The sequence below is a fragment of the Diplotaxodon limnothrissa genome, linkage group LG8 (genome assembly GCF_057381915.1).
Source record: "Diplotaxodon limnothrissa isolate DT_005_m linkage group LG8, D_limnothrissa_male_GT1.1, whole genome shotgun sequence".
NCBI classification, from domain to species: Eukaryota; Metazoa; Chordata; class Actinopteri; order Cichliformes; family Cichlidae; genus Diplotaxodon; species Diplotaxodon limnothrissa.
Window position 1 is genome coordinate 22,381,828 of NC_140603.1, and position 19,104 is coordinate 22,400,931.

Below are 19,104 nucleotides of genomic sequence, written 5' to 3' on the forward strand. Positions count from 1 at the left end.
AAGCCTTGAACCTTTGCCAGCTGAAGACATTTGGTGCATCATGAAAGGAAAATTACGACAGAGGAAACCCAGTACTGCTGAGCAGCTAGAATCCATATCGGACCGGAACATTCTTCTCCCAAAAATCCAGTATCTGATCTCCTCAGTTGGCCCTGTGCCTTTTTAAAAAAAATGTCTTACTGCCATCAAACACAAAATGAGTTTCTTTGTTTTTTCTTCAGCCATAAAAAGGTGGATAATGGGGTGTTGTCATTGTCACCTGGTTGAATGTGCGGGCAGGCAGGCTCAACACCCGAGTTTGAGAATAATTTGAGAATAAGGTGACGTAGGATGTTTTAATTGATACCATAGATTAGTCTACTTAAAATCTCAGAAAGTTTCAAATTCCAGTGACCTTGTTCTCAAGGTCAGGGGTCAATTTTCTGAACTTTTCTGAAATTTCTTACCATCTACTAGGAGGGTGACTGGTAGCACTGACAGCATAAACATTTGATTTCTATGTTCTGTTGTGAATAAAATATAGGATATATGAAATGTGGAAATCATTGCATTTTGTTTTTATTCTTTTTTTTCTTTTTTCTTTTTTTTTTTAAAGTAAAGTGTGCGTGTTAGTCCCCATAGGGAAATTTTGTTTTTATTCTAATGTTACATTTTACACATTGTCTCAACATTTTTGGAACTGCCCTTGAGCACTTGAGCAAATGAGCTCCGATCCAGACGGGGAGGCAGTAGAGCCGTCTTCCAACCAAATCCATTGCGTCACTAAAGTCTCATCTATGCAACAGCAGTCTTGTTTCATTGCGATATCTTGGCACAGCTGCAGCTTGATCTGTTTAAAGAGCCACATTATCTTGATTTGAACTGTGTTCCAATTTTGTGTCTGTCTTTGTGTCTGCAGAACATGTGGATTGAGAGAACCACGTACTCTACAGCGTACAAACTTCCTGGCATCCTGCGCTGGTTTGAAGTCAAGTCAGTCTCCACTGTGAGTATGAAGGGCCTGTGTGCCAAGCAAGGCTCCTAATCAGATGAGGATCTGCAGGCTTGCTTAAAGACAATCAATGTGATTTGTCCACTTAAGCAGTATAGACGCAGGGGTGCCACTCCCCGGGCTAACGACAGGGCACGTTCTCTCTCTGCCAGATGGCCCACATTGATTCACCAGGCACTCCTGTTTCTACTGAAAATTGCTACACAGCACAAATATAACTGGAGAACAGTTCAGGCTTTGCTCTCCTTTCACTTTTTGTACAATTACCTGGATTACAGTATTGAAAACCCTTCAGACAACAGCAGAGGACCTAAGTGTTGACTGAAGCTTTATCAAAATGTAATTACTTTATCAGTGATTTTTTTTTAAATGTTCATCCCCGAGTATGGGGAAAAAAAGTGCACCATATAAGTCATGAGCACAAGGGCAGATTATAGTGTCAATTAAGAGTCCAAACAGGCTTTTTTTTTTTTTCATGTGTTTTTAGTTTGTCCCAAAACAAATGCACTACTTAGTGCGATTAGCCTTCCTTTACCTCCCAAACACCTGAGTCCATGTAGCAGAGTTTTACTCTCCATTGTCACACTAATTCGGAGCGGACACCTCTTCCTTCAGGCAGAGTTAGAATTTACTGTCAGGAGCAGATTGCCCTCCAGATGAGCCAGGGAGAGGCAAGGTCCCTGAGGTCAGACTCTCTATTTAAAGCTTAATGACTGGGCTGAGATTCACCAGGCCTAATCCTTCCATCTGACAATTCTTTTTATCGAGCTGGCCTGAGACATACCGGAGCAGATTGGAGATTTGTCTCGCTTGTACAACATCTTTACTTTTTTGGCTTGGGTCTAATTCTGACATTTACTTAACAGTCCATGCATGTTTTCTCTAAACTCTTAATACAATGAAGTGATTTTTTTCATCCATCCAAGAGATGAGATTGCCCCTATGTGGAGTTAAATAGATTGTGTCGAAATTAGCTTTCACACCGTAGTGAAATGAATGACAACAGTTCCAAGTACTTCATTCATCTTTTCCTCTAAATTGCTAGTCTTTTTTTTTTTTTTTTTGGCATGGGATTTGAAGTTCTGGTACATGAACACACTATCCATCTTCGTTTGACAGTTCCAGGTTTGTATATGGGCACGGTGATCAAAAATTATTAATTGTTTCTGTTTGATTTATGTGTGTAGTTAAGCGATCCTCAGCCTATCTTCTTATAACCTTTCTGTAATTCGTAACACAAAATGTTTCCCTTTGATTGTTGTAATCGCAGGGATGAAAGCAGTGTACAGTATGTGTATTTGCACTGAAACAGGCGAATAAGCGCTGGGAATATCTGATATCACCTTTAACTTCTGTGCTACACAGGAGGAGATCAGTCCGTTGGAAAATGCTATTGAAACAATGCAGCAGACCAATGAGAAGATCAGCAGCATGGTACAGAGGCATCTCAATGATCCCAACCTTCCCATCAACCCGCTCTCCATGCTGTTGAATGGGATTGTGGACCCAGCTGTCATGGGAGGTTTTACCAACTACGAGAAGGTAGACAAATGAAAATAGTTCTGGATGTGTCTAAATCATCTTAACTTTTATACATTCATGTCCAAATCTTTAATTTGAACGTTTCCACAATTCATGAAGCTTTATTTTATCTTGTTCTAAATGCCGTGAAGGTTTGTTAAACATAAAGCTAGAACCAGGAGACTCAAATCTATAGGGCCAGTGCACAACCTTAAGACTCGGTTTCTAGCCTTAGGTGTTGTAAAGTTGAAATAAATGATGCCCCTTTATCTCTCTGGGCAAGATTGGCAGGAGCCTACCACAGCAGACATGACTAAAGATGACCCTAAGATGACCTTGAGACAGTTCAATACACAGAAGCAGGGGCATGATATATAAGATTCATACACTGAGAGGCAAAGCACTTATTTTTTTTCATTAGCCTACAGTTTTACACACCAGTGCTAGTCAGGTATTTTTATATTTTGAACAAGCTAAGCTAACAGTTTCCCCATTTTCCTTCTTTGTCGTAAGCTGAGCTAAGCATCCACTTCTCTAGCTTTGTAACTGCTTTGTAACTGCCATAAAGAATTCTAATAGACATGTCTTATGATCATCATCATCATCATCACAGAATCATCTCACACATTTTCCAAAAAAAGAAAAACATTTTCTGAAAACGAAACAAGAGGAATGCCTATGTTATTTATTGTTGCTTATAGTATATATTTTTGCATATAGTACACGTTAAGGATAAAAAGGTACTCCGTGTCTTTAAATTATCTCTAAGATCATCAAAGTATGTTTTAAACTCATTCAAATAAAAACACATTAATTTCCAGGTTATATTATATGATGTGAATTGGGTGTTATTATTAGAGTACCAAGTACCAAAACCCACTCATTTCCAGACCAGTGACTGACCAGTTAGCTTGATATATATCTGATTAGTAACTGGTCTGTTTAGCATCACTCGCTGCCCCATGCTGGTCGTCTCCGAGTGCCAAGATAAACTACATGTGGGCCACCACAAAAACATTCATAACAACAAACTTAATCAGACACTTAAATCACCCTAACCCAGATGAGCACTGACATTTTTAAGAAGTAAGCAAAGGCCAAGTGGCTAAAGCTGTCCAGAGTTCAGAGCCAGCAACAAGCCAGCAGACTCAGTAAGAGCACAGCATTAATGCAGTTTAAGTAACTGAACATCCTGTAATTTGTTGCCTAAATTCTAAAGCTTAAACTTTTTTTTTCCTGATCTGAATTGAAAAATAAAAGTCGGAATCAGAAAATTGCAATTAGCGCATCTCTACTTCTTCCTACTTCTTATCATCGTATGCTTGCTGCAAATTCTTGAATCCCTATCACTATGATGGTTAATGTTTTATACCTTTTTATTTATATCATGTTCCTTGTAGGTCATCATAAATCCATTATTTTTTCCTTTTCCAAAAGCCCAACTCAGTCTTCACTATTTCCTGTTTTTCATCATTTTTCACGTGTAATCCAAATACTATAGTGGCTCATGTGGTCTTTTTTCAGTTTTTTTTAACACAACCCTTTTACCCTTTTGATTATTTTAAAAAGCGATAGCCTATTGGGTTCTCTACCTGAAATAGAGTTATACCGGTCTTGAGGGTGCCTTCTGAGTCAGAGGAGAAGCAACGGGAATTCTTTGCCCTCAGGTCACTCCTTCGTCTCAGTGAAATAGTGCGAGCAGTGGATGAGAGACGGTTGTCTTGACTACATTTTTCACATCTTAACAGACCTTCCCAGTGCTTCACCCTTGTTTCATCTTTATTTCCTCCCAGTTTTCTTTTTATTTATATCGCAAACATCTTTACATTTTTACCTTTACCTAACTTTACTCCAGGTTTTCCTCCTTTCTATATAGTCATACTTACTCCAGTGTTTTTCTGTCTGCCATCTTTTTTTTTCTCCAGGCCTTTTTCAATGACAAGTACATCCAGGAGCATCCAGAGGACCTTGAAAAGATAGAGAAACTAAAGGACCTCATCGCCTGGCAGGTAAGACCATACCACTGAAGAGCCATGGGACACGTAGGTGAAAATGGCAAAGCATCATAAGGGTCCAGGATTCAGGGAACAGTGCTTTTGCCAGTTTGTTTGAAATTATTTACTTTAAACAATGTTACATTCTTTGCATTCTTTTTCCATAGCACAAGTAAAGAGCATAGGAAGACATGGCCGACAGGCAGTCAAAATGCTGAGTATGGATTAGATGGTGTGAAGGAGCTTGGGAGGCATGAAAATGTGCATTCATCCCACTCAGTCTTTTAACATCATTGGCACTGGTTTGCATTCATTTGCTTTGGGCAAGTCACTATGGTTAAAATTATTAGAGAAGTTTATTAATGGAATCAACACCAGAAATGTTCAAACCTTGCACCACCATCTACAGCCTTCCAGACATTACGCTGTGTGATTTTGAAATTTAAAGTAAAATTGCATTTATGTGTGACACTTCATTAAAGTGATTATACATAAAAAATAAAAATGAATCAGTTTGAAACTTACAGCTGAACATACATTATTGTTTGTGCAGTAGCAGTAGTTTTCAGTGCAGTAACTCTTACAAACAGGGGAAATGTGAGCCTCTGTGAGCATCACTGCAACACTGAGCGAGATGCACATGCAGCAGGCAAGAAATGCACACGAGGACTGCTGGAAAGCAACATCCTGTTTAATAGAGTATAACTCTCTGGATCTGAACTGTGGGTTACTTTAATACTCAAGAAGTTGTGGTTTCCTGCCTTATGGTTCACCCAGGATCTGAACAGATACAAGAAAAGTCTGCTTCTTATTCTTCACTCCAAGGAAAGAGAAAGATCATTTAATTTCCTAAAGTTGTACCTCTCTCAGTTGTTTGTAAAATAGGTCGACTTTGTGCTCCGCATCTTTGGTGGAACTTCGCCGACTCTAAAAAGGAACGCTCTTTTGTTTTTGTTGTGCCTTTTGACTTTACATGGTTCAGTGATTCACACAGAAGAATGTATCTTGTATTCGTACCTCGCGTCTGACACTGATGATGCTGCTCACATAATTGTTTTGCTGTATAGCGAAGACTTTTTTTAAAAATACAATTTTCCATGTGTGCCTACTTTACTTAGACATACAAGTGGCGCGTACGTGGGGATCTGTAGGAAATCGCTGACTGAAGTAGAGGTTGACACAGCAGCGGCAGGTTACCTAAAAATAAGCATGTTGCTGCTTCATCACTCCTGGAACGTTGTGCATATCACAAAGGCGTTATACATGACAGGGTTGGAGCAAGCAGCTGGATTTCATCTCTAAGACCTATCAGTTAATTTTATACTTATCATGAAGCAATGGCAGCAAGCAGTAATCTTGGTGTGATTACCTTTGTGGCATAGGCTTTTATTTTTTAATTCCAGGGTACTACTCAGATAAGGAGCCATTTCAAAAAGTGTCCTTAAAATCATTGTTTCAAATTATTTCGAGGTTATTTGGTGTAATCATAATGCACACATGCCATAGAGGAAAGCCTATGCCAAACATACCCACAACAAACTTTAGAGCGATCACTAAAGCAGATTTGAATTGGTGTCAGCTGTCTCTTTGCCAGAGACTGCAGGCTTGTTTATCTTGTGTTTTGAATCCATCTAAATGAGACAAATGAAGGCAAGCCGGCTCCAATGAGCAAACTAAACGGGTAGAAATGAGCCGTTGTGCACTGCTATCCTGAAATACCCATTGTCCTCATTTAGTAATTAGAGAGAAATGAGCAAGTGGAAATCAGGAAAATAGGTGTTGTAAAAAAACAACAACAACAACAACAACAACTCCCTGGCAAGTACGAAGTAGGGTTTTTAGAAATGTTTATGTTTATAATTGGCTCTGGAAAGATGCCTAAATTAGTTCCTGAAACGCCTCACTTCTACATCGTTCAGTCTGTTTATGGGGAGCTAAACGATCAGGGGAATTTTCATCAGGGCATCAACATTGTATTCACTAGCATAAAAACATCATCTTTTAATGGCAGGCTTGTTTCCTAATAGGACCCTCTAACAGAAGCCTTTTTCTTTTGGTCGCTTCATCTCACATAAAGCGGAGTCTGCTTATTAGTCTGTCTGACTCGCCAAATGTTGCGTACGTCTCCAAGACCTGCGCGACCTTCACGAAAGGTCTTAATATGTCATCGCAGCTTTAATACCAAGCATCTCGAAGTCAGCGTGGCTGTCCTACCACCGCGGGGTGTGGCTCAGAAGTCTGTTTGTTGTGAATCAGAAAGGCAGTTGAATGACAGGGTTCAGTTAAGAACAGTAGGCTCTGTTTTTTTTTTTTGGGGGGGGGGGGTTTAAACCACAGTGCCATTTCATTTATAGCTGTCAGCTGATAATACTGGCATTTGCCTGTTTATAAATGGGGCTCTAGCGTGATTTCTAATCGCTGCAGCCCACTAATTATGATGGCACAATATGTGAATTCGGGACACATTAAAAATTATTAAAAATTATTAAAAATAAACTGTTATAGGTTCATGATAGTCCTGGTTATTTTTGCAACCTTTAAAGCTTCTGACAAAAATTATCTTTTGTCATAAGGGGGTTAAAAAAGGACAGACATGGCCACAATTGTACATTTGCATTGCCTCAGTATTGCCGTATTGTATCGCCTCTATGTAATTTTAGACACGCTTGTGTCTAGTTTCTGTGTTCACAGAACAGCAAAGTCATGCTGTTAGGCTTGAACTGTGCATGTTCTATTTAATAACCACTCATTTTCTTGTACTCGTGACTCCTTTGTGCTCAGTTCGTCTGACCTTCTCTGCAAGCAGTCTGTAGTTTTACAAACTGCTGTGTTGGTTTAGATACACTCTTCCACTGTTTTTGCTACCGTCATTTATCACGAGAGCTGATATCTCTTACTGATATGCCAAATTGTGAAACTGATAAACAGATATCTCTCTTAGACAACCGGAGAGGATTAAAAGCATTTTTTTAAAAGTTAAGTTATGTAATTAGACTCGCAAGTTTGTGTGTGTTTGTGTGCGCATATACGCACGTGTGTGTGTTGACAACCTTGAGCCTAAGTGTCTTCCGCAATGAGCTTATCGCTGTGCAGCCACCAAGCAGAAATCTGTTGCCATGCCTCAACTCAGCCGCACTCAATCATCCAAAGGTCTATAAAAAGATGTGGGTATCCTGGGAGACGTGAATCTTGCCTCAGCTTTCACTCTCGCTGTGTTTTTTCATTGCTTTTTCATCTCACAACACTTCGTCCTTCAAAAACTCCTCTCCCCCCTCCTTTCTCTTAACCTTTTTCACCTTCTGCCTCTCTTTTCCTTCCCTTCGCCTTTTCATACCCAGACGCATCTTTTCCTTCTTCCGTGAGATCCCAGTGGTGATGATGCAGGTGCTCACTAACAGGGGGAATGCCTGCATGGTGTCTGTGGCCTCCATTTCATTTATGCTTTCGGGCCAAAGGTTTTGTGATTCTCATATCACAGGATGCTGTTTATTAGCACATCGTATCACATACCTGAGAACATATAGCTAGGTGGCTAGTATCTTTTAACAGGTGTGTTTCTGCGCTGCTAATCTTCCTTTCTGACAGAAATTCTTATCTTGACATGGGTGTAAATAAAATCTAAATGATTTGGGGAGTATTATGAAACATTGCATCACAAAAGTGCATTGGTGTTTTGGACAAGTTGAATGAAGTGGGCTCATGATATGATATGCCCTGGGAGGAAGTTTGTCCTCGGGGAATATAAAGAAGGGTAGGCTAGGGAAGGTCAGGTTAGCACACACACAAACACTTTTCTTTATTATCCCACCTATCCAATATGTCTCACGTCTCACAGATTATTTCTTCCATTTGTTCAGGTGAATTTGTTTCATTGTCTGACTGGGATCAGTAAATGCAGATGTTGAAATTAAATCCCGTTTAATGCAGTTTTTTTTTTAAGCTATTCATCAGAGGGGAATTACAAACACCTTTTTTCAGCTTTAACTGTATTTCTCGTTTATAGAGGTAACGCGGTAAAGTAATATTTTTACAGTTGCTATGGGAGAGAAGGGATCTGCTGTTAACACAGCTGACTATAACATCTTTGCTTTTTTCTGCCAAAGATGGCATGAAACACCTCTGCAAAAAAAAAAACAGAAAACCCTCAACCTGTGATTTTAACCAGCAGAGAGGAAAATAACACTCAAATGGTCACTCTCCCAAGGGATGGTGCGTCCTCCTCTTACCAGATTTAGTCAGCAGAGCTGTGGCACTGGGGTTTCCTAATTACTAGTTTTCAGCAGTTTCAGTCTTCCCCCCTACTCTCGCTCACTGCCTGTCTTTCTCCCTTTTCCTCTACCTGAGCTGCTTCTGGTATGTTTAGATTTTGTTATTCACCAGCTTCCTACAGAGTGGGAGGCAGCAGTGTTCCTGAAAGGATGCATTATACTGTTTTTTGCAATCAGATATGGAGAAGAAAACATCCAACCAAACAAAGTAGATGCCTGTTTTCATTGCCATGTTTTAATTTATATGTTGCATTGATGTTGGTGGGGTCAGGAAGGCGGCGGTAGTGTCATGGCAACAGCTTTCTGTAACATGTTCCTGCTTCCACCTGGATAAGCTTGCAGTGCATATGCAAAATTACTGATGTACTTTTACTGCTGGTGCTGAATATGCACATCCAAGAGGGCAATGAGCTAAAGGACATGTGCATGAAATTAAGTTTATGAAGTTAATGACAGACGCTAATGCATTCCTCTGAAGGAAGAAGCAGCATGTAGCTGATCTCTCATCTCTGCAGTCCAGGGTGTGTTTGATGAAGTTGTCTCACGCTGCTGTTTTTCTTCCACCAGATTCCGCATCTCGCTGAAGGTGTTCGGATCCATGGAGAGAAGGTCACAGAGGCACTGAGGCCTTTTCATGACCGCATGGAGGCGTGCTTTAAGCAACTGCGGGAGAAGGTGGAGAAACAGTATGGGGTAAAGTCTCTGGTAAGAGCTTTTTCCTGTACTGGAGCTTCTTTTTTTTTTCTTTCTTTTCTTTAAACACAGACAGTGCTTTGTAGCTCAGTGTGCTAATTTTAACAGGGACTAATGGGATCTGCAGTTCTTTCTGGTGCTTGGCTAACGATTTCTGTGAGATGGACTTTCTGAAATATTTTATAATATTATTTGTTATTGTTACATCTCTCATACATCCATTATGTAGGATGTTGATCTTCCTTTTTCTGTGGTCAGATTGTAGTTTGTACATTTATTCATGTCTTTAATATTCAAAAGGTAGCACTAATGAAATTACATGTTCTTTCTTTAGTATTTTGTTAGGTTTGTGTCATTAGAATATACCTAATTACGGGTGTATTCCCAGAAAATTTAAAGGCTTTCTTGACCCGGATTAAAGTTGCAAAGAAACAATGTCCATCTTCGAATGACGCTTTCATTTTCATTCAAATTCCAAATTCTGTCTCACAGAGCTGTGTTGGCAAAACATGTCCATAGATGCATAAACGCCTTTCAGAGTGCTCAAAACCATCTTTGTGGAAAGCAGACAAGATGTTTGCATATATTTTTTTCATAATGACACAAAAACGAGGTGCAAACAATTCACTTTTTTGGTTTGTCATTAAAACAGATACAGGTGTAGGTTGCACACAAACATGGCAACTGAGAAGGACTGACTCTTGTTAGGACTTACAGGATTTTCCTGTGTCATAAAGTGCTTCCAAACTTTTATAATCTGGCGTCTGAACCAGAAAATAGAGCGAAACAATTCGGTGAGATTTCTAAGTCGAGATGCTCGGGCTGACGTGATAAAAATGGCAAATTCACAGTTTAGTTTGCTGTTGTGTGTCACGTGTGTTTTTCTTTTTGCTCCAGTCAGCTGTGAAGTTAGTGTGTGTGTGTGTGTGTGCGCGCATGGTGGGGTAGCCTCCATCTCTCTCTTCTTTTACAGATTTAATTGCTGCTTGACCAAGCTTTTCACTCAATCTTGCCTGAGGTAACGGGGCACCTGCCCATTTTTAAAGTAAGAGGGTGGTGACCTTTCAAACAAGAGAAAAGCTATCTCTTTCCAGGGTGTGATAATGAGGTTACCCTATCAGGTGTGTGATGGCCCCTTTCTTTGGCTGAAAAGACTCTTTAAATGCAAAAGGTTCCTTTGTTAGAGCTGCTGTTGCGAGATTTTTCTTTTGTCAGATTTCAGCAAAAATTAATAGTCCTACAAGATTCCTTCTTTTTCTTTTTACCGCTAACCTTGTATGTTCAGATAAGCGGCTCTGTTACGAGCTCTGTACTGGACATCGGTTTAGGATAAAACTGCAAAAGACCTTCAGCTTTACAGTTTTCCTGTCACAAGCCAGCTATATATTGTGGGCGGTTTTATTGGCAGCTGGAGTGTTTTTAATGCTGTGTAAAAAAATTATCACCTTTCTTCCTGGTATGGAGGTGCTGACCATTCGAGTGACTGCAAAATGGTCGAGCTGGCAGTGATTATACAAAAGTATAATCACTGCCAGCTAGTGAAAGAGTGACAAATTAAAGGGGAAAGCCAACATAAAGTGATTGAGTTCACAATTCTTTGCTGCAGTGATGGAAGCCATTTTCCCCCTCATTTGATGTTATGATGAGCACCACCTGACATCAAAGTCCAAAATCTCTCCCTAGGTGTTAATTTAGGTTGCAATCTAGTGACTATGAAGAAGATTCCTGTCATTTTCTTGCTTAGTATTGATTTGCAGTGACCCTTCCATCTAATGGGAGAAGTGGGTCTAGTGTAGGCCTTCTCCTGCTCACTTAGATCATTTCCACTTGTAGTTTTGATGGAAAAAAATGTGATTCAGGAGCCCCCATGCAGGATTTTTATATATACCACAGAGGATGATTTCATGGTAATTGCTCCTCTGTACCATGCCATATATTTGTTCTTTCTCTACTCTTTTAATCTGGGATTTCCTGTAATTTGTCACCCACTGCTACCTTATTCACCGAGCACTTTCTAAGTAACTACAAAGCAATCAGTAACATTTAAACTAAATAATTTTCTGTTTTTTATTTGTTTGTTTGTTTTCTTCTCTGCTGCCAGCCTCCAGCAGATGAACGGCGGGGACCTCGTCCTCCCTCCATGGTGAGGTCCTTCACCATGCCCTCCTCCCAAAGGCCACTGTCAGTAGCTTCAGTCACCTCCATCTCCTCTGACAACTCACCCTCCAGGCCCGGCTCAGATGGGTAACACCATGCTTCACTATTCTTTGGGGCATAAATTATGTCATCTCTAGCATTCGTTCTGTTTTTTTGTTCTTGCAGGAATCAATGTTGTTTTTTTTGGGGGGGAGAAAAATCGTGTCATTTATACACAGAGGTGCCACTTTGATTTCTTATCTAAGAGAATTTCAGAGAAAGTGCTTGAAAAATGCATCTGCTTTCTTTCTTCCAGTTCACATGCAGGTTGAAACTTTAACAACTTCACATTGAAATTGTGACTGAAGTATTCTTTGCGCTATTAGCTCTGTTTGTTATTTAATCAGAATGTGCATAAAACACATGCATGCAGCAGATTTGTGTAGATCTTTGAAACTGATTACTATTGATAAAGGAATATTCCCACATGTTCTCTGGCATGAGTCGGGATATACAAATTAACACATTTTGTTTGAGTTGATGTATTGTTTTTATTATTATTATTATTATTATTCAGTTTTGCGCTGGAGCCTCTTCTACCAAAGAAGCTGCACACCAAGTCTCAGGACAAACTAGACCGTGATGAACCCGAGAAGGACCGCAAAGAGAAGAAGAAGGAGAAGAGGAACAGTAAGCACCAGGAGGTCTTTGACAAAGAGATGAAAACAGCGGACATCTCTCTGCAGCCAGCTGAAGCTGTCATACTGTCAGAGACGGTACGTTTTTACGTCTTCTGTTTGGGTCGGTCATTCTCGTAACTCTGCTGGCTTGTGTCAAACATTTGGACTCTGGGATAGATTGGAGTTTGAGGTCAGAGGTTACTGTGACCACACAAGGCATGATAAATTAAGAATTTATATGCTAATTATGACCCAATAAGACATAAATGTCAAATAGAATGAAATGGGAAGTGATGAAGTTTGAATATCCAAAAGGCCGAGGGTCAACTTCACTGCGACATCATAATGTGCTCCCAAAACACTTTTCTTGTTGTTATTCAGCTACTTCATAAATCAGGAACAGAAGGAGAAATTCTAACTGTATTTATAATTTGATCAGATACTCATTTGGTGACACTAATTTTAGGCGCCCAAATAGAAAGTGTCTCTTTTCTAGCTGTCACCTGACATAGATCCGGGTGAGAACAGATTTCTAAAACGACGACCGTCTTTAACCTGCTAGCTCACTAGTAGGAAGACCAAATGATGTTTTTGCACCAGTGTGCTAAAAAAGGTAGCTAACAGCCCAGTGCAATCACCAATAGAAAATGGATGTGATGCGAGCTGTGGATACTCTCCAGGCACCTCGCTTGCCTAGACCGCAGAGTATTTCAAGTGGTGTGATTACTGTGGACTGCTTCCTGCTGGGTGAAAACAGACAGCTGTAGAAAACATCCCAACTTGTTTCCCCCAAAGTTCACACGGGAAAACAGGCATGTAAGTGCAATTTCACCGATTGGAGGAGACGTGCAACTGCAAGGTGAAAACTGTGGTTTCAAATTATTTTTGTTTGTTTTTACCAACCTTCCTTATACTCTTTTAAACCTTCTAAGAGAAAAGTATTAAAGGCAAAAAAATCCAGAAAAGTTTGGCAAGTAAACATGTGATCACCTAATGCAATCATAACCCGTCTTTTTCCACTTGCACATAAAACATTGTGCAATATATGTCGCACGGCAAACATCAGTGGGCCATAGAATAGAGAAATATCCCTGCTGTGTCTTTTGGTGTTACTGTGAAGGTGTTTTGTTTTTTTTTTTGTCTTCCCTCTCATGTAGAGTAAGAGAAGCTACAAACAAGAGTATTTCAGTTATGTTTTGTTCTCTTCAGATCTTTGACTTGGTCTTTATTTTCTTGCCTTTTCCTCTCTCCATGATGTAGCTCACAATTCTGCTTCTCAACTGTTCCCTCAGTTCTCTTTTTACTCTTCATATCTTCATCTCTCCCCCTCTCCTCTCTCTTTCTCTGTTGTGTTCATGTCCCTCTTCACCACCGCTGTGTCCATTACAGCCGAGTGGTATCACTGTGTTCTCATTGCCCAGTGGGAATGCTCCCTGGCTAACGGCAGTAAGATAAGGGCAGGAATGGAATCCAAAAGAAGCCCCTGGCAACGGTGGAGCCGTCTGGCTCATGATGCGAGCGTCATGCCCCCGGGGTCAAGGGTAGAGAACCTATTGGTCTCCGGTGATTACCACATACTAGGATGTAGTAGCTCGGTGTGAAAGTATAATCTGGAATCAAGAAATTGCTTTTTTCACCCACAATGTGAATTTCATCTTCAGCATTCAAGAGAAAATTAAATCCCTGAATAAAGTGTGTTACTTTTAGTGTCTCCCTTGTGGCTGACTGTTTCAGTTGGCCAATTACAAAGTTGTTTGTTAATGTCGACTACAGAGTGGAATAGCCCTCAGGATACAGCTTTTCATATTCAAATTCCTGCTATACCAAAGTGGAGAAAACGCAGTCTTGCATGCAAACAATTATTTGTAGCCACAAATAAGTTCCTGCAGTCCAACAAGAACATTTATCTGAATGGTTTTTGCTTTCCTTCACAAATAGCCCGTTCAATATGGCTGTATATACACACATGTGAAAATAAAATGTTCCCCTTTAAGGGATCTTTTATTGGCTCCCTATGATATTTAATCAAAAGTCTCTTGTCAGTAAATTTTATTCTCAGTTCTATTTTATTGACTTCTGTAACTTTCGTTGTTTACTTTGAGCCCGCTGTAATATCACACTGATATCTTGTTTTCTTTATGTCTGATCACACAGATAAGCCCTCTGCGGCCCCAGAGACCAAGAAGCCAAGTCCTTAATCAAATTGTTGGAGACCGCCGTCTTTCTGTGTCACCTGGACCCCCTACTTCTTCCTCCAGCTCCTCCTCGCAGTGCCCCCCACCCATTACACCAAGGAGCAAAGTTTCCTACAACCTGCATGCCGTTTCCAGTAAGACGTCGTACTTTGCTGCCATTCAGCATTATTTTTGTTTCTGTTTTTTTACCGTGACACGTTGTAACTGCAGTATTTTAGGGGTTTCTGTGTGTATATTCGCACACCAAGTAGTTTCACGGTAACATTACCATTAGCATTTTCTGTCCATACAGCAAATCTAAGGCTGACACTTGTCTTTATCTTGATGACAGACGCTTGTCTTTATATATCTATATATAGATATATCGATATATATATATATATATATATATATATATATATATATATATATATATATAGATATATATATATATATATAGATATATATATATATATAGATAGATAGATATATATATATATAGATATATATATATATAGATAGATAGATATATATATATATATATATATATATATATATATATATATATATATATATATAGATAGATAGATAGATAGATGTTTCATAGGACTCCATACCTACTGCAGAGCCAGAAAATCCATTATTCAGTAGAGGTATACTGTTCTGTACTGTAAATTCCCCTCAAATGTGCGAAGTAATGACTGTCTCCGAAATTTAAGTCCCCTTTCTTCTAGTTTCTTTGAAAAAAAAAATTAATTAGTCTCAATCAACATAAATTTCTCAGAAATGGACCCTTTTTGAACTCTTCTGGGTACCAGCCCTGCTGTGTAAGATATTCTAATGTAGTTCAATGACGAATGTGAGCTGATGAGTGCCCTCTTGCACAGGTCTGGAGCTGAACGGGATGGGTTGCTCTGACAAAGGTGAAACCCCTCCTCCGCTGCCTTTGAAAAGCAACACAGCTGATTACGGCAACCTGCTAGATAATCAAGACTTGACGAGTCCCTCGACACCTCCACCACCCCCTCCACATCAAAGAGTAGGTGTTTTAATTAGAGCTGAGAGCAGCTTCTTAATGATGCATGGCACTTGTAATGAAACAAGCGACCGCTACACGCACTTGACATTTGGGTCAGCCTCCTCCACTATCCCCTGCTCGTGTACTTCCTGTGCTGACGTGTGCGAGTTCGTGCATGTGTGTTTTTTGTTTACATTTGGGCTCGTTGTGGATTTGTCCGTCATTTTTTAGAATGTGTGTCACAGAAAAGTGTAGGCATCGGTCAGTTAGCAGCAAGAGCCCACACCCACCTGTCCACCCAGTGTTATTTATACTCATTGCCCCTGGTGCTCAGACGTGATTGATTGGATGATTACTTTACCTCTCACATCCATCAGAAGCCCTCGTGTTGTTAATCAGCGGCTCATCTCTCCACGCTCGGCGACTTCTACTCTAGCCAGCTTCACCACTCTGTTAACTAATCTTATTTATCCACTGTCACGGCCCACAGACAGGTAGTAAAACAGAGCCACATGCACACCGTGTGGCAGCAAGCTGACAGTAATGTAGTGAGCGCAGATGTCCTGAGACTGAGTGACAGCCATTCTTCATTTACAGTTTTGATGGAGGCAGAGGTGAGGTCACTGACTTGCATTACTCCTTGTCTGTACTCTCTGCTGGGAACTCAGGTGTTTGAGGAGGAGAATTCAGGTGGAGAGACAGGCTTAAACAGCTGAGACATTTTCCATCTGGATTAAATAAGACTTGAAATCACCTTTCACTTATCTCAACACACCAGAAGATCTCTAGCCACTAATCTTTATTCGTACCACCTCCCCGTTTAATTCTTTTTGTTTTAAAATGTTATCCAATTTTTCTGTCAAATTGTTCAACAGTTTTTCAAATTAATTAATAATACAAAAATTCTAAGTATTAACAATTTTAAAAATGTCACGGCATTTTTAAGAAAGTAATGTTTTTTTCCTGGATATTTTAGCTGTAACTGAAAATATCTACTGCCTGATGACAGTTTTCTCAAATGGTCAGTGGGACTGTAAAAGCAACATAAGACTTGGCAATTCCAAGATCATAAGGACACCCATCTGTTAAGAACATTGAAATTGTTCAACAAGGTTGGAAGCAATGTGTCCCCAACCCTGGTCCAGAAAATTGTGCTAAGATGTTGCATTTATCCAAGAATCACCTCCATCTTGAAGAATTCGTCAGACTATTGAATACAGATTTCAGGGTCTAAACTTCAGCAAAGTCTTGATATAATGCTAGCCTCAGAGGCTACTAATCCATTGCTGAAGCCCATAAACCTCAAGGTACATTTGGCATTTACAAAGCAGCAGTTGGAGAAGGGAGAAACTTTGTAGTCATGCAGTTTGTGCTCTGATAACAAAAAAAAGACTTGCACACAGGGACACAGTGAAATGTGGTGAGCCCTTTGGCAGGAAAACAGGTTTCTGTTTCCTTCACAAAGCATACAAACAGGAGTGGGGTTTCACGTTCCCGTTTTGTCTGTTCGCAGCAATTTCCGCCACCTCTTCCGAGCAAGACTCCTCCTCCACCTCCTCCCAAGACCACCAGGAAACAGGCCTCCATCGATTCAGGAATTGTGCAGTAAACAAAGAAACTTGACAGTAGGACCAAACAACACACTGACAACGCAACAAAAACAACATCAACAGTAACCCCAGAAAAGTGGTTGTTTTTACCCACACATTCCTCGCTTCCCTGTCCCAGCTTGACAAGATGAATACCTCACCGCAGCCCGCCCCCTCGTACCATCTTTTCTTTTCCTTTCTTTTTTTATGTTATGTTTTTTTTGCCTGCTGTTTGACGATGATGCAGTCTGCAGCTGGGAGCATGTTGCACAGAAGCATTCACTGAATTTGCAGATGCTGTCTAGGACCGACACAATGCCGCATCGAAATTTTATTGTGACATTGTGCTGAGACAGACGAGCTTGGACCAACGGCTTTCCAGTACTGACCCACTCTCAAATATATGAGAGCAAATGGCTCATTAAAGCATTATTTCCCTCTTTACTCATATTCCCACTGTGTACAGAGGTTTGTATATAGGACTATTTTATTTCAGGTTTTTTGTATGTGACTTGATTATGATTTTTTGTATTAACGTGTCATTAGATTAAGTGGCATTTATATGAACAAAAAAGGGCTTGTAGGTTTTGAATTGACAGGGGCTTTACAAAGTTGGTATGTGGAAAAAAAAAGATGGATTTTATTGGTAAAATTTTGGAGTGCACATACAACTAACTCCTACCACGTTATCATTGTTCAGATCTTGTCCTTGATTGCTGTAACCTTGGATTTCAGTAATAATGACTGTTCCCAATTCACTACTGACATGACTTCTGAATAAACTTTCAAATGTATGTATTTTTAAAAGATGATGTCTTCCTCATTATTTCTGCGCGCGGCGAGAGGTGCTGAAAATAGACGCGAGTGTTTGCACATTTCAGAAATCCTGAACAAATTGGCAATCTGTATGTTTCCTCACTTCAGCTGAGCACTAAGTAACGAAGCTTTCTGCTTCTCCTGCTTAATTGACAGCCGTCGCCGCAGCCACTTCTTTATCAGTGGTGTGTTATCGGGAAATGCCGCTTACATGTACTCAAATGCATTTTCATTTGCATAATTTGTCCTCTCGCTAAACGATCGTTTCTGTTTTCGAAGCCGAATGTGTGAATGTGACCCGTGTTTGAAAGTGGCGACGCGTCAATAAGCCAGCAAACAACAGCTGCCAGCTTTGTCCTGCCTCGTACGATCTTGAATTCTCGTTTTATGGGAGCTGCTGAAGGGCACACCAAGATTTTCATTTTTTCTTTCTTTCTTTTTTAGTCTGGGTGGTTTCCACGCTTCTCGAGTATAATGACGTGTCATCTAAATAAGTGGCTATCCTTGAAACTTCCTGGGATTTCTGTCCTGGACAGATTTAATATATTGTGACTCCAGATTAATAGTTGGAGTGGAAAGTCGGTGTATAATTATTACTTGGAGAGCAGCTTTAAATTACATTGCGCTTTAATTACATTAATAATATGCATTCTTCTGGGTGTTGGTGCAATAACTTAATATAAAGCCTTGTGGCAGCATGCCCAGGTTTAAGGAAATAACTGTTGTTATAATGTTCTTTATCAAATGTTATAGAGTGCTGTTTTAATCAACAAATTACAGACTGGAAGGTCATATTGTGACAATTTTATTAATCATTTTAATAACCTAGACATTGATAATTACTGTTGTTTTCCTGTTTCTTTAACAATGAAAGAAGTTTTAATAGTTACTGAATTTTAAAAAACAGTCGTGTTTGTTGTAAAGTGCAAAAATTCGCCGGGTGCCCCTCCAACCAGTTTTCATCCTTATTATGTTATAAATAATATGACGCCAATAATATTAATATCTTTCAGCCTGTTAGCTACACTAACAAGTCGACTGCTGGTGTCCTGAGACTGACTCCCAGCAGTGCAAAATCAACTCAGTCATGTTAAGTCTGATTCAGAGTTTCCATTGTTTACACCAAAACGTTTATTACAAGACAAAAGTAATATTAGGCAATCACTTATTAGTTACACCTTGCTAGTACAAGGTTGGACCATCTTTGTGTTTTGTTTCTCCCAT

General features: G+C 39.8%; 1 protein-coding gene across 2 annotated transcripts in view; it reads left to right on the plus strand.

The window, feature by feature from the left end:
- Positions 1-17,539, plus strand: part of dock1 (dedicator of cytokinesis 1) — a 201,025-nt gene extending 183,486 nt beyond the window's left edge. For both annotated transcript variants that reach the window (XM_085361488.1, XM_085361489.1), the window contains exons 44-52: positions 899-985; positions 2,357-2,533; positions 4,438-4,521; positions 9,342-9,479; positions 11,569-11,711; positions 12,181-12,379; positions 14,438-14,612; positions 15,345-15,496; positions 16,989-17,539. In XM_085361488.1, the coding sequence (XP_085217614.1) occupies positions 899-985; positions 2,357-2,533; positions 4,438-4,521; positions 9,342-9,479; positions 11,569-11,711; positions 12,181-12,379; positions 14,438-14,612; positions 15,345-15,496; positions 16,989-17,084 (1,251 nt within the window). In that variant the 3' untranslated portion in view covers positions 17,085-17,539. The remainder of the gene's footprint in view (positions 1-898; positions 986-2,356; positions 2,534-4,437; positions 4,522-9,341; positions 9,480-11,568; positions 11,712-12,180; positions 12,380-14,437; positions 14,613-15,344; positions 15,497-16,988) is intronic.
- Positions 17,540-19,104: the final 1,565 nt, after the last annotated feature.